Source organism: Mytilus galloprovincialis, chromosome 4, assembly GCF_965363235.1.
Source record: "Mytilus galloprovincialis chromosome 4, xbMytGall1.hap1.1, whole genome shotgun sequence".
NCBI classification, from domain to species: Eukaryota; Metazoa; Mollusca; class Bivalvia; order Mytilida; family Mytilidae; genus Mytilus; species Mytilus galloprovincialis.
Window position 1 is genome coordinate 92,541,680 of NC_134841.1, and position 25,260 is coordinate 92,566,939.

Sequence of the window (25,260 nt, forward strand, 5' to 3'; positions counted from 1 at the left end):
GTCATTACGATTAATAAGGAGGCTAACACATTTAAAGCCATCAATTAACTCGAAATTTTATCTCCAATTATCCTCTAAATTTGCAATTCAAAAACATATTGTCCAGCCACTTTCTCACTTGACACTTCTGCAAATTTGAATATTGCAAGCCTGCTGTTTTAAAAAGTTGTATTATAGCAGAATTTCCAAGAAGATTAAATCACCAATCAACAGCAGATATGCCAGAAGCAAAACCATTTGAAAGGTTGCCACAGACCCTGTCACCGGTCAATTACAATATTCGTTTGAAGCCAAATTTGAAAGCATTTACATTTGAAGGGTCTGAAGATATTGATATTGAGGTATAGCACCATATCCCTTTATTACATTTTGTAAGCTTTTTGGACATAAGTTATCCTGGCATAAGTAATATTTTTTTTTAACAATATGACACAGGTGCCACCACAGAGTTTGTGACAATAGACCACTTTCAAGTTCATCCGTCACCAGAAAAAAAGCCTCAATTATGCACGCCTTTATTATGTCATTTACCCGATAGAGGGAATCGTCAGTATCCCTGCACTATCAACGTTCATCAAGCGTCTTATGATCATCATTGTGCAGGATAAACTAGCAATTATGCTTATTCTGTAGGTACATAATCACAATTCCCTTATGATACAAGAGCTGATTGTCAGTTATTAGAATTCAATTTGCCAAATAATTCATGCAATATCATGAATATAGCATCATAGTTTTCCAACCACTGGCTCAACATGGGAACAATGACGAGGCCCCTCAACACACAAGTGATGTTCACTAGAACCAAACTTTTTGACGGACATACATCGAACTAGAAATTTGTCTATTTGCTGCTTTTACTCTCCATAAAAAAATGTGTGAATGTTTTAGAAAATTTTTGAAACAATAATTTGAAGCAACATTGCAAATGACCAAACTTCCTTGTAACTTTTTTGGTGATTTTTATGGATTGTAAAACAGGCAAATTGTAACAAACCCCTGCAGGGATAAAAAATAACTTAAAAGGCCAGTAGCCACCTGGGCTACTAGACTTGAAAATCTGTTAGCCCAGACAAAAAGTCAGTAGCCCACATAATTTTTACTATCACTGGTGAAGCCCGCAAAGCGGGCTGAACTTCCTAGGAGGGTTTGGGGCATGCCCCCTCCCTCCCAAGAAAATTTTGAAATTTTAAGACTCAAAATCCTGCATTCTGAGCATACCTGGAGGTGATTTAGATGCCTGGGAAAAAGTTTTTTTTCCTTATCTTTGTTGTTGACTTCAATCAAATTTCATTTAAAAAAAAAAAATCATTTGCAAAATGGGAATCTTCATGCCTTGTGTACAAGATTTTTTTACATATCTTTTAAAGACAACTAAAGAATTCTCTGTTCTGGAATACATGGAGATGATAGATGAAATATTTCATTTTATTTCTATAAATAATAATCTAATTTACTAAATATATCGGTCGATTCTTTTTGCGTATTAAACTACGTTCATTTGTAAACAAATGACCCCCCTTTTTTCTCGACTATTTCACGTATTCCAAAAGAGTTGTCATGAACTTGATATCTTCTCTGATTTTCTTTTTTTTTGTACACTGTTCAGTTAGTAAGGAACATAAATCATTTCTAACTATAAATGTCATTTATTGTGGTCGACAATACTCTACTTTCGTTTTTGACCTTCATTCTCTGTACACCACGTGGGCTTTGAAAATGTAACTACAAAAGGTACTGTTTTCCAGATTCTTAACAGCATTATATATATATCATACTTTCTTTTATTTGACTGATATTACTTCATGACATGCTATTGTCATCTTCCCTGACTTTCTTTGCTTTCTTGAAGCCAAAACCGTGATTGCTTCATATTGTTAATGACAATCGGAACACCTCTCTTGTTATCCTTGGAAGCATACAATACATTCAGACTTTAAATAGACGACCAATCAGTGACCTGAATTAACGTGAACTATATTTAGTCACAGGTAAACACTGATTTGACATCCTTGTTTATCGTGACCGCGACTTTGATGCAATACATTTTAAAAAGATTTTTCTTTTTGAATTTAAATTTTGTCCGTGAAGTAGCCAGTACTTGGAGTCACTGTAAATGGCGGATTTCAACTTGTTTTCAATTCGCCACCTGGTCTACCACAACTGAGTAAAAAGATCGCCCAGGTCAATTTCTGGGCGACTGGGCGACCGTTAATTTTTTTCCCTGCCCGTGGTCGCACCTGTGTCATATTGTTAAATTTGTTTTTAGGAGTTATTTCAATTTACATGTAAGGGACGACATCAAAAGATCAATGTAGGATAAAAAACTTGAATCAAATAGTTTGGGGGTGGGGTTAACATTGCTCTGCAAGTTTTGTTAATCCAAAATCGATTTTACCTATATCCATATAGGTAAATCAAGTTTTCCCAAATTAAGTTAAGAGGGGTGGGAGGGGGGGGGGGGGTGTAGTGAAAAAACTATGTGAATTAAGTTTTTTATCCTACATTGAACTTTTGATGTTGTCCTTAAAGGCCAATAGATAGTCTCAATGATGGAGTTGAAAAAATTGAGTCTAAAAATAAAAAATCTCATTCGACATACCTCAGAGGCTCACATATTAAACTCTTATTAGTTTTTTTTCAAGGATTATTTTACAAATTGGTGATCTGGATGATAAGTTTTATTCTGACTGAGAATATTGGGAATATAATTTTTTAATCATTAACTGCAATAGTTACTGGTATCTTTCCAAAGGGCTGTGAGAAGACAAAATATTTTCTAGATTTAAGTAATTTACCATGTTTGATTCCAACTTTATTGTCAATTGCAAAAGTAATCAGTGGGAAATACCATTACAATGTGCATCACACCTTTTCCATTTTTTTTCCAATTAGCCAGTACATATTACTTAAAAATTTCATAGTTTTAGCTTAGTCTAAATAGAGAGAAAAAGAAAAAGAATTTTTTTTCTTGTTTCAGGTGGTAAAGCCTTTATCTGAAATAACAATAAATTCTGTTGAGATAGAAGTACAAGAGGTGTCCTATGTTGCCAGTGGTAAGAACATTTCTATAAACAGTACCAAAAAAAAAAAGGAATAGTTGGACAGACTGCTAACATGGCTAAAGTATATTAGAAATAATTAGAATATTTGATGATTATGACAGTTGAAGCTATCCTCTTTACGTGTACCTTTATTTAGTTGATTGTTAGAAGGATGAGTTACATTATTGCCATTAAACACATCAGAGGTAGAAAGGTGAAGTGTGTCAGACCATAGAAACAAAATGAAGCAGGTCACCTTTCAAAACATACCGCATATAAAGCTCAACTGTGCCAAGCAATGATCTAAAAACTTGTGTGACAAGTTGCTTGACAAGTTTTTCAGCCTAAATACATGTAGTAGAAAGATAGATTTCTATATGGGCTAATGATGTTGTTCTTGTATAACCAGTGATTTCAACGAATAAACACAATGTTTGATTAATATCTTTATTAAAACATGCCCTTTTCATATTATCCTATCACACGTTAAATGCCCTTTTTCAGGATTGGCACCCTGCCCTTTTGAAATCCTAGCTGGAAGTTGAACACTGAAAATGCAAAGTGAATGCAACCTTTACCACTCCCATCCTAGTTAATTTTGTTTTTGAATTGCTGTGTCATTGCCATTCTATACATTTCTCTCTCCAAATTTTTATTTTATTTTCATATTTTTAGGTAAAAGTGACACAGTTAAAGGCACAGTATCGTACAACAAGGAAGATGAAACGGTCACTTTCACTTTTCCGTCAGAAATACAAGTAAGCCTTTATTATACTGTGGATTCATTTATTTCCATTGGTCAATGTTGTTACCAATTTTTTGGGGTTTGAGGAAAATTGTATATTGGAGAAATTGGATTTTGGGGTTTTACCAAATACTGCATGCATGCATATGAAAAGATAATTGGCACTTATTTGAAATCTTAATTCCTTGTTGAAGTTTTCCTCAAAATCCACAAAAAATGATATCCCATAATCACAGACAAAAATCAAGTTGACATTGAATGAAATGATCTATTTAAATATTCACAATTAATAAATGCCTTAAATTACAATTAATAGATTTTATATGTTACATCAAGCATAGATATCTTGTGATTTAAGTTATCGATAAACAAGAGTGAAGCTTTTAAAAAAAATTGTATGTTTAAATATTTCAACTGTATTTCAGCCAGGCAAGGGAAGAATGAGTATGACTTTTACTGGAATTCTGAATGACAAAATGAAAGGATTTTATAGAAGTAAATACACTTCACCTGATGGGGAGGAACAGTTTTCAGCTGTTACACAGTTTGAGGTTAGTTAAAAAAAATATTTGATGCATATAATAGATCAATTTCAAGTTTTTTTCATCAATTATGCATACCTTTTTGACATCATCTACTAGATTGAGGGAATCAACTGTATCCCTGTTTACGTTTAACGTTCATCAAGTATTTTAGTGATCATCATGGGGCATGATAAACTAGAAATACAGTCAAACCTGATTAAACCGGACCCTGAATAAACCAGTTTCCTGTCCATTCCGGCCGAAAATGAAAGTCCCATATTTTTCCATTCAAATTCTTTGTTAAAATACCCTTTGTAAACCGAACCCTGTGTTTTCTGAATTCCGGTCTAATTATGAAGTCCCAATACTCTTAATTACATTAATTATTACCTGTCAAAACCGGTTTACCTAATTAATTTCAATGATCGATATGCAATCAAAACATATTTGTTTATACAGTATGGCTTTTCGTGATAATCAATTAGTCAGGTGTCAAACTGTGAACCTACAATCGTACAGTAGTGAGCTGTAGTATTTATTAAAACATTTTAAACGTGTCAATTAAACGAAAAGACACACCGAATATATCTCGGATTGAACTTACGTTTTAACTTGGATAAACAAATTACAATCGCGGAGTAAGAAATTCACATTGTGATTTCGAAATCCTGGGTTCCCTGTTGTGAACCCCTAAACAAATGACCTTGATAATAAAAAACACCCGGATGACAACAATCAATGGACATTGTACACTGTACGACAACGTTTCGAAAGTGATAAAATTACGTTTGATAATATTCTGGCTTTTTAATCCAGAGCTCCAGATAAGAATTCACAAATTGGGTTTTTTACCCACCATTTTCTTATATAATTGGGTGATAAAGTTTTTTAATTGCATTATCAATTCCAATTCACCCCTCATGTTAATATCAAATTGGGTTTTTCACCACCAAGCTCCTGAATGTATTGGGTTTTTTCATCAACACAATATTGAATATTTAGGCAATATCAACCCCAGATTTTTTTCCATCTTAAATATGTTTCTTTCTTTGTTTAGCTGTTTTATTTGGTTTAGGGTTAGGGTTAGGGTTATTTGCTAGCTGTTTTATTAGATTTATTCACTGAGGAGCAATTGTAGGTTTAATTTGTGTCCCGTTCCAAACCTTCTGCCAGTTTTGTATTTTCTCACAAAAAAGGATATGTGTATTCACAGGCACTCGTCTTACACCTTTATATAATAAATTCTGAGACCAGTGCCTGTGTGTGTATTCATTAATTAACCGTAAAATGGAAAAAAAAATACTACATAAACTCTAATTATACTTGAATGATTTTGGTTTATTCAATTTATATAAATCTGGGTTTAGTTGTCTTTTATTAGAACTTTTGGTTTCTCATGCTTTATCATGTCATAATTGATTTGGCCTTTCACTTTTTCCAACTGATTTCGTTTTTGACGAAACCCCGTGTTTATTATCAATGTTCTCGTTAGAAGGTACGCACACACGCCTGTGCTTTCGATGGACGCTTCCTAAAACACTGGCTGAGTCTTGTTATCATAACTTTCTCTCAGCTTTTCAAAAGAAGCAGAAAACATGCTTCTGTTTAATATTTTTACCGGACATTCACTTTTGTTTTAATTCAATGTATGTTATGATAAATCTCGAGCAATGCAAAAAAAATATGACTAAATGACACACGCTAATTGGATAAACGCAGAGAAGACCGAAATGTTTTCAAAAACACGTGTACCTATTGAGCAACGGAAAACTCCAACAGGGACTCATTTCAGCTACTTGATGCAGGGATCTATTTTTAGAACGAAAGGAAATTTCCAATTATAAATATTATAAACATAGATTTACGCGACGACTGTAAACAGATAAGGGTAAATAACGCAAACAGTAGCCAATTGAAGGGTTGAGAACTCTTGGTTTGGGCATATAATTGGGTTTTCCTTTGAAATAATTGGGTTATTGAACCCTGCAATGGGCAATTGCATTGGGTTTTTTATTATTTTTATTGCGTGATCACGCAATTACGCAGCTTATCTGGAGCTCTGTTAATCGGCCATTCCAACATTTCAAATTATTGATGATGGGAGTAAATCGAAACTCTCGTCTTACAATCCAAACAATGCGACCATTATGATGCAAATGCAAACAATGAAAAACGAAGTGAAAGTATTTTAATTTATCAGATATAATTTACAATCAGAGAGAACTTTTACATGCAAAATGTCGAACGTCACAAGGCATTAACTTCCAGTCAAAACAGAAACCTGAATAAACCGGCTCACTGTCCAAACCCGCCCTTTTTCATAGTCCCATAGCCGGCTGGTTTATACAGGTTTTACTGTAATGTTTGTTCTGTAGGTACTTAATCCCAATTTCCTAATGACAGCAGTGCTGATTGACAATTATGAGAATGCAATTTGCAGAATAATTCATTCAATAAATTATATAGCATCATAGTACATAGGCTATTTTAAACAATACCATTTCAATATATTTTGTTCGCCTTAATTTTATTTTTACATGTTGTAGGCCACTGATGCTAGGAGAGCTTTCCCATGTTGGGATGAACCTGCTGTCAAGGCCACATTTGATGTGACTTTGGTTGTTCCTAAAGACAGAGTTGCCTTGTCAAACATGGTATGTAGTTTAATATACAGAATTATTTCCATTTCCCCTGTTGAGATTAAACTGCTGTAGGGGATACAATTGATCTAATGATATTTTGAAACCTAGAAAATCAACATTGAATTAAGATTATTTTAGAAAAGCATACTGGGAAAGATGGAAACTCTATTTATAAAACAGAATTTAATGATTAAATATTTGTCAATAACTACAGAAAATATTGTTTTGTTGTAAAAAATTGGCACAACTTAAATATGAATCTTGGTTAAATTTTGAAATTTCACTTATTTTAGCCTGTAAAGTCAGAACAAGTCTATGAAGGAGACAACAAATGGAAGGTTGTTAGTTACGAGAGGACACCCATCATGTCTACATACCTACTGGCTTTTGTTGTGGGAGAGTTTGATTACGTAGAAGGGAAGGATGCTGATGGTGTGCTAGTCAGGGTGTATACACCTGTTGGCAAGAAAGAAGAGGGAAAATATGCACTAGATGTAAGGAGGAATAACAATGTCACCTTTCAAAATTCCAACTTAAAATATATTTAAAAAAAACAACATTAAAAGTCACAGTTAAATCTGACAGGCAGTCAGGATTATTCCACTTCTCCAATGAGACCCAGTTTCACTGATGGCTAGATATATTTACATATATACTAACTCTAACCTTTTCTTTGATGCAAAATATCCCCCCAAAAATGATAAAATGTCCAGCTGATGATATACAATGACCTAATTTTGGGAGAGAATATAAAATACAGAACTCAAATTTCAAGGAGCTGAATTTCTGGCTTATATAAATTGGAACATTCTGGAAAATTTCTCAACTGTCGCACACAAAACAAAGGTGTCAAGTTAAGAATTTTGAAACAAAAACATCAGTTCAGCAATACAGGACTTATTTATATGTGTTAATGTGTTCCTGTCAACCGTATAACAAATTAAAACTTTTCAAATAAGACACTTCAGCCGGCCTCAAGTAAATGTATATTTTGAAGTTAAGTAATGCTGCAGATAAAGCTTTCAACAAGGTAATGTGTAAAGCTTTAAAATGAAGATGTTAACAGTAAATCACTTATTGCAATGTTTATATGTGCATGTGTTAATACTTTAATGTCATTATATTGTCTTCTATTATTAGGTAGCTGTAAAGACATTGCCATTTTACAAAGATTACTTCAAAATACCTTATCCTCTCCCAAAGATGGACTTGATAGCTCTCGCTGACTTTGCAGCAGGTATAATTAATTACTTTCTTTAGTCAAACTTAAACAAATTTAGAAATGATAACTGCATATATGATCCTCAATCTTAACTATAAAAAAAGTTTGAATAGTTTTTTTCTGTGATAAATTGTATGAATTAACACATTAATACTACTGAAGATTTTGCAATTCAGTTTTCCAGTACATGGTAAATCTAAATTATATTTCAGTCTATTATTAAAATCTTAACCAACCATTAGTGTCAAAGGTGTAGGTCCGGTAAGACCCCTTTTTGGCCACAAAATATAACAGTTTTACAAAATTGTTAAAATGTAAACTTCTAGTTATTTATTGGACAGTAGAATGCTTCTGCTACATAAATATGGGCTGTTTTTGACAATACAATGCACATATATCTGGTACTAGCACCATTAAGTCATGCTAAATTACTTAAACCTTCACAATTCTATCATTTTAGTTAAATTTTAGACAGTTTTCATGTAAAACGAAAGTGGCCGCATTCGTGTTCATCCTTAATATTGAAATTTAAGTTGTATTCTATGATAAGACATAACATTTATAAAGGTTAAGGATGAACATTAATGGGGCACTTTCATATTTGACAAAAATCATCTGAAAAGTGACATTTTCGTCATATTTGGTAGATTTTTCATATTTGAGCTTGAATCTGATCGTTTTTAATGATTAAATCAGTTATAATCTATCACATAAACTAATTGATTCAAATGAAATAGACACTTTAAGTGTTTAAAAAGTGGTCAAAATCTTTTGTCAGATGAACCTGAAATTTTAGGCCAGAATTGGTCCTTACCGGACCTACTCCTTTGCAGCTCATTATATCATTGTATTTCATTCTCTTTTCTTTAGAAAACTGAAATCCATGAATTTAAGAACTGAACCCAGATATGAACATTTAATTTTGGCTAAAACCTTGAAAATTGATAACCACGAGGAATAGTTCTTTTACAGTATTTCAATAAAAGTTTGTAAAATCTACTTACTTAAGCAAAGTTTTGTTGCCCCAGAAATAAGTACTTTTATAACTTCAAAAAATTTGAATGAATTTTCAGCGGATCCTAGTATTTTTGTGATTTTACTTTTTAGTAGTTTACATCAGTATACTTATAAGATAAAGAAGCTTTCAGTATGAATTATAACCCATTTCTAAACTTTCCGTTGCTATATTCAGGTGCCATGGAAAACTGGGGCTTAGTAACTTACAGAGAAACAGCATTGTTAGTGGATCCAAAGAAATCATCAGCCAAAACCAAACAATGGGTTGCTCTAGTTGTAGGACATGAATTGGCTCATCAATGGTTTGGTAATCTTGTTACTATGGTAGGTTGTCACTGAAATTAAGCCTTTTATACATTGTAATATTTTTGTTTACAGGAATGGTGGCCCCACTTGTGGTTAAATGAAGGATTTGCTTCTTTATTCACTAGTAATATTTTTGTTTACAGGAATGGTGGACCCTTTTGTGGTTAAATGAAGGATTTGCTTCTTTATTTACATGTAATATTTTTGTTTACAGGAATGGTGGACCCACTTGTGGTTGAATGAAGGTTTTGCTTCCTGGATAGAATATTTATGTGTGGATTTCTGTTTTCCTGAGTTTGATATCTGGACACAGTTTGTTAAGAATGATTTAGGAAGAGCTTTAGAATTAGATGCTCTCAATAACAGCCATCCTATAGAGGTCAGTATACTTTTAAAAGTATCTATAGTACCACAGACACTCAAGTATCGAGATAAATTGGCCCAACAACTATGTTTTCATTACTTTTTAGAATAATTGCTTTAGATTTCAATTACAAAATGTAAGGTCATTAACTGGAAATAAGTGTGGTAAAACCCAAATCATGGCCCAAAACCACAGAAGAGAACATGAACAAGTATATCAGGTGTCAGATTTAAGATATTTTATGATATTTAAATAAACAAATACCTAATGTAAGCCATATTTTCTCTGATAAATGGATAACAAACATTTTTATCTTTGTAATACCTCTACGGCAAAATGCTTTCATTGTAAAAAGTACTGTTTTTCACTTTTTCCCAAAGTATACGTCATGTATGTAGGATATTGGTAAGAAGAAGAAATATTTGATGCTTTGTGATTTATTATTAAAATAACCATCTTTCTCTTCAGGTACCTGTGGGTCATCCATCTGAAGTAGATGAAATATTTGATGCTATATCATACAGTAAAGGTGCTTCAGTCATTAGAATGCTCCATGATTATATAGGGGATGCTGTGAGTCTCTATTAATAGGTTTACACATAGGTGCTTCAGTCATTAGAATGCTCCATGATTATATAGGGGATGCTGTGAGTCTCTATTAATAGGTTTACACATAGGTGCTTCAGTCATTAGAATGCTCCATGATTATATAGGGGATGCTGTGAGTCTCTATTAATAGTTTACACATAGGTGCTTCAGTCATTAGAATGCTCCATGATTATATCGGGGATGCTGTGAGTCTCTATTAATAGGTTTACACATAGGTGCTTCAGTCATTAGAATGCTCCATGATTATATCGGGGATGCTGTGAGTCTCTATTAATAGTTTACACATAGGTGCTTCAGTCATTAGAATGCTCCATGATTATATCAGGGATGCTGTGAGTCTCTATTAATAGGTTTACACATAGGTGCTTCAGTCATTAGAATGCTCCATGATTATATCAGGGATGCTGTGAGTCTCTATTAATAGGTTTACACATAGGTGCTTCAGTCATTAGAATGCTCCATGATTATATCGGGGATGCTGTGAGTCTCTATTAATAGGTTTATACATAGGTGCTTCAGTCATTAGAATGCTCCATAATTATATAGGGGATGCTGTGAGTCTCTATTAATAGGTTTACACATAGGTGCTGGTTTACACATAGGTGCTTCAGTCATTAGAATGCTCCATGATTATATCGGGGATGCTGTGAGTCTCTATTAATAGTTTACACATAGGTGCTTCAGTCATTAGAATGCTCCATGATTATATCGGGGATGCTGTGAGTCTCTATTAATAGGTTTATACATAGGTGCTTCAGTCATTAGAATGCTCCATAATTATATAGGGGATGCTGTGAGTCTCTATTAATAGGTTTATACATAGGTGCTTCAGTCATTAGAATGCTCCATGATTATATCGGGGATGCTGTGAGTCTCTATTAATAGGTTTATACATAGGTGCTTCAGTCATTAGAATGCTCCATGATTATATCGGGGATGCTGTGAGTCTCTATTAATAGGTTTATACATAGGTGCTTCAGTCATTAGAATGCTCCATGATTATATCGGGGATGCTGTGAGTCTCTATTAATAGGTTTACACATAGGTGCTTCAGTCATTAGAATGCTCCATGATTATATCGGGGATGCTGTGAGTCTCTATTAATAGGTTTACACATAGGTGCTTCAGTCATTAGAATGCTCCATGATTATATAGGGGATGCTGTGAGTCTCTATTAATAGGTTTACACATAGGTGCTTCAGTCATTAGAATGCTCCATGATTATATAGGGGATGCTGTGAGTCTCTATTAATAGGTTTACACATAGGTGCTTCAGTCATTAGAATGCTCCATGATTATATCGGGGATGCTGTGAGTCTCTATTAATAGGTTTATACATAGGTGCTTCAGTCATTAGAATGCTCCATAATTATATAGGGGATGCTGTGAGTCTCTATTAATAGGTTTACACATAGGTGCTTCAGTCATTAGAATGCTCCATGATTATATCGGGGATGCTGTGAGTCTCTATTAATAGGTTTACACATAGGTGCTTCAGTCATTAGAATGCTCCATGATTGTATCGGGGATGCTGTGAGTCTCTATTAATAGTTTACACATAGGTGCTTCAGTCATTAGAATGCTCCATGATTATATCGGGGATGCTGTGAGTCTCTATTAATAGGTTTACACATAGGTGCTTCAGTCATTAGAATGCTCCATGATTGTATCGGGGATGCTGTGAGTCTCTTATTAATAGGTTTACACATTACTTGTCAACTTTGATAATCATAAGTAAGAATAGAAGGAAATTTGGGGTATAGTTAAATGAGACATCAGCCTGATAAGATGATAAAAGAAAAGAAAACAACATCATAAGGTCAACATGAACTTCAACAATTAACAGGTGTCTACTATAGACCAACTTATTTTTAAGTGTGATTTATCTAAAAGTAAATAATTGGCTTATAATCTAGTCATCATGAATATTAATACAAAAAAGGATCTTAGATCTTGGCATGTAGAATAATATTAAAAATTAAATGAAAATTATTATAAAGTAGAGTTGATAATGTAGTTTTGTCCTAGAAAATTGATGAACTAACAAAATCATAAAAGTTATGCTTGGTATAATCATTCCTCTACTGAATATTAAAATGGATGTAGATACAAGTTATTACAGTTGAAATGTGGAAAAAGAAATGACAAATATATTACATTACACTTCTATTTTCTTTTATAGGATTTTAGAGTTGGTATGAATGATTATTTAACCAAGTTTAAATACAGTAATGCCTTTACTGAAGATTTATGGGAATATCTAGGTAAAGCTAGCGGTAAACCAGTGGCTGAGGTTATGTCCTCTTGGACAAAACAAATGGGTTATCCTGTTATAAAGGTAAAGACTAAGACACTCAATAGTAGTCCATTTATCTGTAGAACAATGTCCATCTGGATCTATACAACATGGACTCCGCAGATAGTCCTTCCTTGTTGTGTTAATTGACAGCATAGCTTTAGTTAAACATAGGGAACACTTCTGTCAACTTTTTGTCTTCATCTGACTGGTCACCAGTGTTAAGTGATTGACGCTTTGATTATCACCAGTTTTATGAATAAGAATGGCAGAGTTTGACAATACTGTAAATTCAGTAATTATTGCATTCATTTATTACTGCAATTTTGTCATTTTAGACTAAAATGCAATTTTAATTTTTGCGATATTTAGAAAAATCCTGTTTGATTCATATAAAAAATTTCAAAATGCAAGTTTTAATTATTGCTATTATCACCCTGTCGCATTTTTCGCAATAATAAAAACATCACAATAATTTCTGACTTTAAAGTAGTTCAACAGATTTTATACAGAATATGAAGTTGTGAAGTTCCTGCTGTTTAAAGTTTTATATTACTTAGTTTTTGGTTTCCCATACAAGCACCTTAAGTTTGCTATTTCTGCTTATATTATTATGCATGTTTTTTATAAACTCTATAATTTAAAAGTTTGTGAAAACCGTCTTTAACTTAGTTTCAGAATCTAAGGGACTATGTGTAATTTCATTGTTCATTGAAAATGACTTTGTGTTTTTAGTTAGATTTGTACATAGTGTTTTATAGAAGATTTTAACCAATTGCAGTGTCTTGGTAAACACTTATAAAAGCATTAATCAAAATGCAATAGATTCTTATTTTTTTTTTATGGAGATTTATAAATGAATATATATTTTGAAGTTTAATTTCACCATTTTATTTCAGGTAACAGAAAAACAAGATGGAAAGAACAGAGTTCTTTCATTGTCACAAGAAAAATTCTGTGCAGATGGTAAAAAGCAAGAAGGTAACTAGATTGTATATTTTTTTATGCTGTTTCTTTTCTTTTTTATGTCCCACCTACGATAGTAGAGGGGCATTATGTTTTCTGGTCTGTGCCTCCGTTCATCCGTTCGTACGTTTGTCCATTCGTTCGTCCCGCTTCAGGTTAAAGTTTTTGGTCGAGGTAGTTTTTGATGAAGTTGAAGTCCAATCAATTTGAAACTTAGTACACATGTTCCCTATGATATGATCTTTCTAATTTTAATGTTAAATTAAAGTATTGACCCCAATTTCATGGTCCACTGAACAAAGAAGAAAATAGTGTGAAGTTCAGGTTAAAGTTTTTGGTCAAGGTAGTTTTTGATGAAGTTGAAGTCCAATCAAGTTGAAACTTGGTACACATGTTAACTATGATATGATCTTTCTAATTTTAATGCCAAATTAAAGTATTGACCCCAATTTCACGGTCCAGTGAACATGTAAAATGATAGTGCGAGTGAGGCATACGTGTACTATGGACACATTCTTGTTTTTTAACTCTTTTTTATACTTTCCCCTCTTCTAGCTCCTTTAAAGATGTAGTTGTTTCTGAAGAAGTAGCTCCTTTAAAGATGTAGTTGTTTCTGAAGAAGTAACAGAGATTTTTCAAGCAGAAGTTTGTGTAGATGTAATTGTTTGCATGTTTGCTATTTCTCTTTATGTTTAAGTGCACAATGAAGCAATGTAGATAAAGTTTTATTTAGCTTATTTAATCTTAAAAAGTTATATGTAATAGGGAAACTTTTGGGTTTCATGCATTTCCTTCAAAAACTTTGGTTTTAGTGAACATCATTAGTGGTAACCATGACCATGTTGAGCTAGTAGTTTGGAAAATATGATGCTATGTTGCATAAATTTATTTGGCAAACTAAATTCTTTTAATTGACAATCAGCACTGCTATCATTGGGGATTGTGATTAAGTACCTACCTAAATATTATTTCTATATTATCCTGCACAATGGGGATCACTTAGACCCTTGATGAATGTTTATAGTGCAGGGATTCCGGCGACCCCCTCTATATGGTAAATAACATCATTAAGGCCTGCATGATTGACAATAATTTTCCTGTGAAGGACATCACTTGAAAGTAGTCTATTCACTACAATTTGATATTGAACCATGATTAAAATGATAAAACCACACTAATGGAATACTTTTCAATTATTAACAGGGGAGCAGTTCAAGTGGATGGTACCCTTGTCATTCTGTACAGCATCAAGTCCTGATAAACCAGTGAAAAAGATACTGTTAGATAGTACAACAGCTGAAGTCACTCTGGAAAATGTTAAACCTGGTGAATGGGTTAAGGTAAATAAGTTATTACTATTCTGGTCACCTCAGATGAATACATAAAGTGTTAGATATTATTTGTTTGTAGTTGAAATAAAAAATGTTATTCACACTAATTAAAATGTACAGGTCAAAGGAAGCATAATTAAATGCCTTCTTGCAGTAGTCAGATTTATATTTATTCAGCTTTTTAAATTTTCCAAAACACATGTATGTCAGGCTTGCTAATTAACAGTAATCAGCTCCATTTTTTAAAATAATTTGGACCTATCAGAAAGCCTATCTAGTTGTTTCTCTCCTAGAGTCTGGGAGGTTATTGGTTTATCCCTGGCTTAGTCAAACCAATGACTTTGCTTTTCCTGCCAAACCAGGCATCTGCAATAACTTTTTTTCCAACTTGTCCTAGAGGACAAGTACATATCAAAATTTACTTGTCCGAATAAAAATTGTTACTTGTCCAAAAAATTTCTATAAAAAATAACCTTTTTACATTTTTAGTTGATTAAAGGAGCAAAACGAATTTAAACAATATAACAGAATTTGATTTATTTCTTTTGAAATACTTTTCAAAAATATGAGTCAAGTACAACTGCCAAACTAGTCATATCACAGGAATTAGGTTCTAGTTTTCATCAATGCCAGTCTCATCAGACTATAAACATGAGGCACCATCTGATAGGCCAATGTACACTCATTGGGTTTGTATCCTGTTTTTTTCAAATTGAAAAAGCTTTATATTCAATTGCAATCAACAATAAAAAGAAGAAGATCAGCCATCATAAGATCTGATTGCCAATGAGACAACTCTCTGCAAGAGACCAAATGACACAGAAATTAACAGCTACAGGTCATCATATTGCAAGTATTGCGATTTTTTCTACTTATGATCAAATATGATTTTGTGAATTTTATGGTAAATAAAAAAAAAAAATGTTTTGAAAAAAATTACCAGTATGGTATTTATTATAAGGAACAGAATAAGGTAGCAAAATGAGGTACTGTTTTGTCTTGGTCCCGAAATGTCTCCTGCCTTGTCAAACTGTCTATCAAACATGTCTACTAAATATGTCTCCTACAGTGCCAAGCTGTCTATTAAACTTGGAGCTGAATCTTTCAAGGTGATGAACTGTCCTGTAAAGTTAGATGAGTAAGACTGGTTTCTGAATACCTGACAAAGAACCAGTTAAAAATTATTGATTGCAAGTAAACATGTTGAAGAAAAAGGCTTAGCATGTTCTGAATATGCAAGAATTTTTTGCCATTCACATACAGCATTGGTGTTATTGGAAAGCACTCGTTGTTGTGGGTTTTAAGCCAACCATTTATATTCCATAACACAATACGTTACCTAGCTATATTGGTGCCTATTCTGGCAGGATATTTCTGTTCAGTGGTGTTAAAGGCCAAAATATTTTGGCTTATTAGTTATCTGACTAGTGCAAGTTTGTTTCAAGAAAAAAAAAACAAAAAAATTTAAAAAAAACTTCTGCTACTGTTATTAAATTTGGCATATTTGGTAATTGTTTTATAGCTAATCTTAAGGCTCATGTAGACAGAAGATTAAAGTTTCTCTATTTATTAACAGGTAAACTGTGGCACAGTGGGAGTATATAGAGTACAGTATTCATCTGAAATGTTACAGTCACTTATAACAGGTATCAAAGACTGCAGTATAGCACCTTGTGATAGATTAGGTATACAGAGTGATCTCTTTGCTTTGGTAAGTATAATTTGGTAATGCCACACTTAAGGAATATGTTTTATTGTTATGATGTTATAAGATAATAGTAAGGATAAACAAGCACCATTTTGATGCCCTGTCTACAATAGTAACGGGTATTTAGTTTTCTAGTTTTTTCATCCATCTGTCTTCCATCTGTCCCGTAATAGTTACAGTTTTGGTTTATGTTACCATTAAAGTTGTCGCCCCAGTTCAACTTGTTCTTTTTCTTTTACTTTTATCATGAGATTTTTATATTATATTTGTCAAGAAACTGAACAGCACCCGACTGAGATGCTAACTTGAATAAACTGATTAATATAGGCAATGTAGAAGTTTGCAAACGTATTTGATTCCTCACCATCGCCTTGTTGCAATACTTGCACACTTTTCTGAAGGGTAAAGTAGTACAAGGGAGACAACTTCATTTCAAATTGTCAATTTTTATTTCTGTATGATGGGATCTTTGTTTTAAGCGTCCTACAACTGTTTATTTTGAAGGCCAAGATAGTTGGTGCATGTTAGAAGCCTGGCCTTTTTAATTGAAAAAGATTACATTGTATTGTTTTATCTCTATATAAGTCCCAGTATTAGATCTAAGTACTGTTTATATTGTAGGCCAGAGCAGGATTAGTGTCAGCTGTTGATGTACTGAAGGTAGCCGAAGCCTATATAAACGAGACTGACTATACCGTATGGAGTGATCTTTCTCTTAGTCTTGGTACACAAGGTTTATTAATACAAAGTACTGATGCCACCGATGAAATGAAAGCTTATAATCGTAACCTCTACAGCAAAGTCTTCCAGAGTCTGGGCTGGGAAGCTAAAGAAAATGAAGGTACAGTCATGTTTAAGCTGATGCAAATCTACTTTAAATGGAGGCTGCAAGATTACTGTCGTGAGAGCAAGACATATATGCTGATTGTTGATATATATTGATTTTATTACTGCAACAAGTGTGTTACGATAAATTCTCCAAAGGAGACAGTTAAATTTTAATATGTAAAGCGCAAGGCTTGACTAGCTTTTTAAATAATTGAAATTTAACTGTTGAGAGTGGTGAAATATTGTAATATTAGTGGTGGAATCTGTTTCTCTAATGATTTCAATCCTTCCTTTTTCAAAGATGTACAGAAAGTTGTGTTCTTCCTATGTGACGTCATCACACATGGTTGCCTTTTATCATGACATCACAATAGGAATTTCAGAGGAAAGTAAGAGAATTTGAGGTCATAATTAATTTTGAACAATCATTTGCAAACAAACAAAATTTTCACTAGTGAGAAGAAATATTTTCCTCACACCATTCAAGAAATGTGAAAAAAGCACAAAAATTAATAAATTTCAGAACTATAAAAGTTACGAAGAGCTTAGATTTAAATCACAATTTTCAGATTTCATTAATTAAATTAAATTAAGTCCTGAAAAGTAAATATGGCACATATTTCATGAAAAAATTTTAAATCATCTGATGCTTAATTTGGAATTTAAAAAAAAAGAGAGATTATTTAAAAAAAAATCATAATTTAGTAAGTGTCAAACGAGATATTTTTTCATATTTATTTATTGTACTTTATAAGACTGTTTCTAGTCCCATTAGATGTAGTTCTGGCAACATGTTTTTATTTTATAGGACCATTAACTGCCATGTTAAGAGATCTGGTATTGGCCAAACTAGGTCGTAACCAAGAACAGTCTGTTGTTATGGAGGCAAAGAAGAAGTTTCTAGATTTTTACAATGGAAAACCTCTGTCAGCTGATTTAATGGACCCTGTATGTTTAAGTGGAAATATATTTTTATTAGCATATACTGTTTTATTCTAGAAAAAAAAGTATCATTGGGCAGTAAAAATTAGAAGTTGGAGATCATTGTTAAAAAACACCAAACAAACAAAGATGAAAATACAAATAAAAAACCGAAGAATTAGCTACACTGCGCCACTAATTTCTAAACTAGTTTTTGACTTGTCAACTTTATAATTGTTTTAATTTACCACTAGTTTGATATTCCAATTTGTTTAAGTCTCAACACAGTATGTGACAATTGATTCTGGTTAAACAAGCATGGCAGTGTCATAGATTTGTTGCAAGGATGTTTGCTTTTTAGCTCACCTGGCCTAAAAGGCCATGTGAGCTTTTCTCATCACTTGGCGTCCGTCGTCGTCGTCGTCGTCTGTCGTCGTTAACAATTTTTCAAACATCTTCTCTTCTGAAACTACTGAATGGATTTGAATGAAACTTAACATGATTGTTCCTTAGATTATCCTGCACAAAATGTGCGCTTCGATTTTTGATCCGTCAAAAAACATGGCCGCCGTTACTTAAAATAGAACATAGGGGTCAAATGCAGTTTTTGGCTTATATCTCAAAAACGAAAGCATTTAGAGCAAATCTGACATGGGGTAAAAATGTTCATTAGGTCAAGATCTATCAGCCCTGAAATTTTCAGATGAATCAAACAAACCATTGTTAGGTTGCTGCCACTTAATTGGTAATTTTAAGGAAATTTTGCAGTTTTTGGTCATTATCTTGAATATTATTATAGATAAAGATAAACTGTAAACAGCAAAAAAGATCAGCAAAGTAAGATCTACAAATAAGTTAATATGACCAAAATTGTCAATTGACCCCTTAAGGGGTTATTGTCCTTTAATGACAATTTTTCACAATTTGTTCATCATATTTGCTAACTTTAAAAAATCTTCTCCTCTGAAACTACTGAATGGATTTGGTTAAAACTTAGCATGGTTGTTCCTTAGATTATCCTGCACAAAGTGTGTGCTTTGATTTTTGATCCGTCAAAAAACATGGCCGCCGTTACTTAAAATAGAACATAGGGGTCAAATGCAGTTTTTGGCTTATATCTCAAAAACGAAAGCATTAAGAGCAAATCTGACATGGAGTAAAAATGTTCATTAGGTCAATATCTATCAGCCCTGAAATTTTCAGATGAATCAAACATCCAATTGTTGGGTTGCTGCCACTTAATTGGTAATTTTAAGGAAATTTTGCAGTTTTTGGTCATTATCTTGAATATTATTATAGATAAAGATAAACTGTAAACAGCAAATATGATCAGCAAAGTAAGATCTACAAATAAGTCAATTTGACCAAAATTGTCAATTGACCTCTTTAGGAGTTATTGCCCTTTAAAGACTTTTTTCACAATTTGTTCATCATGTTGACTTACTTTAAAAAATCTTCTCTTATGAAACTGCTGTATCAATTTCAGCCAAACTTAGGCTAAATGAGTTTCAGAGTTTCAGAGTATCTAGTATAAATTTTATATTTCATTTCCTTGTATGTCAAGAAACATAGCTCCTATGGCTAAAATAGAACATAGGAGAAAATGATTTTTTTTTGCTTTTGAAGAAAATAGGACGATTCAAAGAACATTTAAATAAATTGAAAAGACAAAATAATCATTGATGAGAGATTAAACCAAAAAAATTCAGGTGAGCGATTCAGGCTCTTGAGAGCCTCTTGTTTATGAACATCATTAGTGGAAACACTACAAAAACAATATGTATGATTTTGAAACAGGTATAGAAAATATCAACACAAACAGTATGTATTTACAATTCTTGTCTTCACTTAGTATGCATGTAAATGTATTTTTTTTTATCCAGGTATACGTAACAGTGATGTCTAATGGTGATGAAGATATGTTTAATAAAATGTTGGAGGTAAGAATAACTTTTTTTATAAATCATTTTAAACCTATTTTCCCCTCAAGCCATTTATCGAATTAATGTTCAGGCTGTTTCAAAAATAAATGTACCAGTATGAAGGAGGGTCAGTTTTATATTACCCTGCAAGGCATAAATTCAAACTGTTTTAGATATGAGGCAAGCTATCATTCTAACAAGCACCCTAGATCAAATATTAATGGAAGTGCCATTGGTTGTGATTCTGGAACAATCTTGGCTATAACTCATGGCTTGTCTCCATTCTTCATTATCCCACAGACATTTCAGATAGACTTTTAGATAAAGTTTAGTATGACGTCCATTATCACTGTACTAGTATAAATACTTTTTAAGGGGCCAGCTGAAGGACGCCTGCGGATGCGGGAGTTTCTCGCTACATTGAAGACCCATTGGTGGCCTTCGGCTGTTGTCTGCTCTATGGTCGGGTTGTTGTCGCTTTGACACATTCCCCATTTCCTTTTTCAATTTGATTAAACCTGGCTTTATATCTAGTTAAATGAACTTAAATCCCTCTCTTATATGATAGTCCATTAAATTCCATTTTATTGTCAACAATGTGTGAGCAAAAAAAAACCCAGACATAATAGGTAAAAATATCAAAAATTGAGGTACAGTTAAAAATAGAATGGCATCTAGACACTCTATAGACCAAGCACATAAGCGAAAAAGGAAAGACACAAAAAATGACCTTAGCACAATAACACAATGGCAGGATGTTTAAATTCCTAACAAACTCGGGAAAAGTCTGTAAACCTCTAGTTATATATTTTACAGTTATATGATAAAGCAGATAGTCAGGAAGAGAAGAATCGTATCAGCAGAGCAATTGGTGCAGTAAAAGATGAAGCTTTAATCAAAAGAGTTCTCGACTTTGCCATGTCTGTAAGTTAAAAATCATTTGTAAAAGTTATCCAAAATTAAGGTTATATTTTTTTTCCTCAAATTTTTAGGTGTGCTTAGGACACTGAAATCCCCTTTCTCTTTCTCCAACTCATAAGCATCAGCTTTCTGTAATTAATGATTCATTTTAAGACAAAACAAGGATACGGAGTAGCAAATCATGAGAAGAGATGAAATATATTAAAGAATATATTTATAATATTTCAGGATAAAGTGCGATCTCAGGATACAGTGTTTGTGATTGGTGGTGTGACAGGTTCTGTTAAAGGGAGAGAAATGGCTTGGCAGTTCTTAAAGGATAACTGGACAAAGTTACATGATAGATATGAAGGAGGTTTCTTATTATCAAGACTTGTGAAGGTAAATACACAATCAGATGCTTGATATAATTCAGGCTATATGAAATGATAATTATAATTAGTTTTTCTGTACTTTGATAATTAAAATATGCCATCAACAATTCTTGGACCTGAAAACTTTATATTTTCTGAATAACACGAATTCAAGAACAAATGATTGTGTATCTTTTCTATTTTTATCTGCTTCTCTAAAAGCAGGTTTCACTTTGTCTGTATGTCTGTATGTCTGTAAGACCTTTGGTAGTGGTCTTATGTCAAAGTTGTCTTTGCTACTATGAAAAGGAATGATTTAGTATTGGGTCTGCAGCTATAATGTTGAGTTGTATCAAGTAAGCAATGTTTACATTCTCAGTGTAGCCTCTTCCTGTTTGCTGATAGTTCAAAATTTTACACTATTCATTGTACAGAGAAATTTTCTTCAAAGTTTTCTGGACTTTTGTAAATGAGAATGGTTTGATATTTGGTCTGCAGCTTTATCATGTTGAGTTGTAGCCAATAAGAAATTCTTACATCCACTGTGCAGCCAGTTCCTGTTTGCAGATACTAAGTAGTTTGAAATTACTCACTCATTGTGCATTGAAAATTCTTTTCAAAGTTGTCTTCCTTCAATGAAAGGGAATGATCAGTTATGCTTCAGAATATATACAATCTTAATCAATAACATGTAGCGACACAGGTTCAGACACTGTATTGGTCTTGTTTATTTCTCAAGCTGTTTACATATACTATAGTGTGAGAATATATTTCCTCCATTGTGTATTCTGATCACCTCTGTTTTATGTGTTTTATAGATTTTTATATATTGTTCTACAGGTAACCACAGAAAACTTTGTGACTGAAGAAAAGGCAAAAGAGATAGAGGTATGTATTATGTAGACACATTATACCCTTATGCTTATACAACTGTAAACTTTAATTTATTTGTTGTCATTATTTATATGTTGAAAAGATGCCTATTGTGTCCAGTTGCAAAACCATAATGAGCATAATAGAAAACAAAATCAAAAGTAAAGCAATGCTGGTGACAATAATCAAATTTTGACCAATGAAAAACTGAGATCAAACAAACCCACTTTGATTAAATAAAAAAATATTCAAAAGGTAGGGAAAAGGATAAATTGGGTAAGAATTAAAGAAATACAAATGCATGGTGTTTGATTTATTTTATTTATTGATCTATCTGCATAAGAAGGTGTGAAACCTAAATTTAAGAAAAGTTAAATTTGCTGCATATTTTCAAGGGATGTAATATATTGACACTAGATTTCCCAACAGCCCTAATGAAACTTTTAAACAATTTCCTTGACACAATCAGGACCCATATATGATTTATAGAAAGACTACAGTTAAGGTTGTTAAACCCCTTCATCATGTCATTCACTTGACATTTATATCATACATTTTTTTCAGCAATTTTTCACTGACCACCCAGCACCAGCAGCAGAACGAACAGTAAAACAGTCGTTAGAAAACATTGGTCTGAACATAGAATGGATGAAGAGAGACAAAGATGCTGTGTCAGCTTTTTTAAAAAGCCGAAACAATTAAATCAAATAGACATCAAAAGTAAAATCTGACTCGGAAAAGTTAAAACCTTGTCTCTAATATAATAATGACAAAAGCTGTTCATCTGTTACCTGACACTATTTTACATGCTATCAGTTCTTTTTAGGTTGGTAAAAGACCTGATACTTTTACCATCAAAAGTGACTTAAGTTAAGTTGCAGAAATAATAATTGCTTTCTTGGAAACTTCTTATCAAGCTTAACAGAACTGATCCCATGCAAAAAAACATGCAGCAGTCAAGGGTTGTCTGCTGATAGTTAGGCGCATATCTTGGAACTATAACCAGTTCCTTTAAATTATAACCAGTTATTGTGACTTTAGTGTGTTAAATTTATGATATATTTATAATGGCATATATGTGGTGCATAATTAATGAAAGTGCTGTTCTCATAAAACCACAATTAGGATTGCATAATAACTACATCGTACTCTGTTGACTCTTTGAAAAACTTTGAAATGTTGAAAAAAGTCTTATTTATCTGACTGATATAAAAAACTTAAGTGATAGATCTATTTGATTTTAATCTGAAACATAACTAAGTGTAGTTGATTTAGTTTTCATTCATTATTTTGGCTTTATAACTAGAAGAAATTGTGATGACAGATAAAAAATAACTATAAAAAGGTCATGAAAACATTAGAATTTTACTTTTTTATTTACCACTAATTATATATATAATGAACAAAACATTGCATGATTTTAGATACTGCTTTAAAATTCACAAAAAGTGAAATAAACAAACTCATTTTCACAGAACTTTTTTCTGCATATTTGTTCACATTCTTTGAATTACAAATTGTCATAACTTTATTGATCACACAACATTTTGTAATATTAAGAAGATATATTTTGTTATTCATACACTTGTAGACCAGTATGTTCAGTTATAATATTTATTAGATGTCTTGTTAAGCTTAAGGTGGTACCCAACACTTTGACTAAAATTAAATTGTATTTACTTTGACCCTTTTACAAAAATATAAAAAATTCAACAAATTTGAACCAACCGTTTTATCAGAAAAAATACACTGGTTATATAACAGTTTGACAAACACTTATTTTGATCATTGAGAAGCTTGATATTCCCTTCACAACACAACGTAATTAAAACGTTTAGCTGATTTTACAGAGTTATCTCCCTGTAGTGTTAGGTACCACCTTCAAAGTCTTGGATTGCTCTGTTGTCTTTTGTTAAGTTGTATATATATATATACTTTGTTGTTTCAAACATTTAATGTTAACATTATATGAAAGACTTCTCACTTTAATAACATCATTTAGATACAGCATGATATGACATTTTTTCTTTCAGGAAGAAGTCATAATTAAGTTGTTTTAGTAACAAATAATTTACATTAATTTAAATCAGTTCCATACAGAGATACTGGTATCAATCAAAGTTTTCTTTGTTGAATTGGCAAAGCAGAATATTATTAAAGTTTGATGAAAGGAGAGTTCCTTGTAGCATACATTTTGCTTATTTTAGTGAATAAACCAAAATCACCAAAATAAGTTCTGCCAAACTATAGCACATGTGCAGGAATATTTTAATAATAAACAGGTATACTACCAAAAATAACCTACTGTACAGTAACTGATTTCAGCATTAGAAGTATTCTGTCAGCATTCACAAATTAGTTTGATTATTAAAGTGTATATTAATAACTGGGACCAATAAATTATGTCTGAACCTCTGTGTATTGTTATATTATATATTTTCTTTACTCTCTATCAACTCATGTATAAAAAAGGATATATGGTATGATTGCCAATGAGTCAACTAGCAACTGACATCAGGAACACTTAGGAGCCAGAAAGAATTACCAAATTAATGCAAGGTCAACTTTGATTGAGGATTTAAGAACATCAGTTCTTTATTAAATGCAAGGTTTGTAATATGATAGCAGTTTTTTGTACTGCCCAACCTGCAACACACTAAGCTATTTG

The 25,260-nt window shown here is 32.5% G+C and overlaps 1 protein-coding gene across 2 annotated transcripts; it reads left to right on the top strand.

The window, feature by feature from the left end:
• The first annotated feature begins 105 nt into the window (after positions 1-105).
• LOC143073402 (puromycin-sensitive aminopeptidase-like) lies at positions 106-25,007 on the top strand. 2 transcript variants are annotated; one of them, XM_076248924.1, is made up of 22 exons: positions 106-341; positions 2,981-3,056; positions 3,720-3,802; positions 4,215-4,340; positions 6,860-6,967; positions 7,249-7,449; positions 8,096-8,192; positions 9,370-9,518; positions 9,715-9,879; positions 10,333-10,393; positions 11,445-11,488; positions 12,656-12,811; positions 13,669-13,750; positions 14,939-15,075; positions 16,643-16,777; positions 17,396-17,615; positions 18,411-18,550; positions 20,407-20,463; positions 21,262-21,369; positions 21,595-21,747; positions 22,560-22,607; positions 23,157-25,007. In XM_076248924.1, the coding sequence occupies exons 1-22, from the start codon at positions 219-221 to the stop codon at positions 23,292-23,294; spliced, it is 2,607 nt and encodes an 868-aa protein (XP_076105039.1). In that variant the 5' UTR covers positions 106-218; the 3' UTR covers positions 23,295-25,007. The 2 variants fall into 2 exon arrangements, with proteins under 2 accessions (XP_076105039.1, XP_076105038.1); XM_076248923.1 differs by lacking the exon at positions 11,445-11,488 and having other exon boundaries at positions 10,333-10,437.
• Positions 25,008-25,260: the final 253 nt, after the last annotated feature.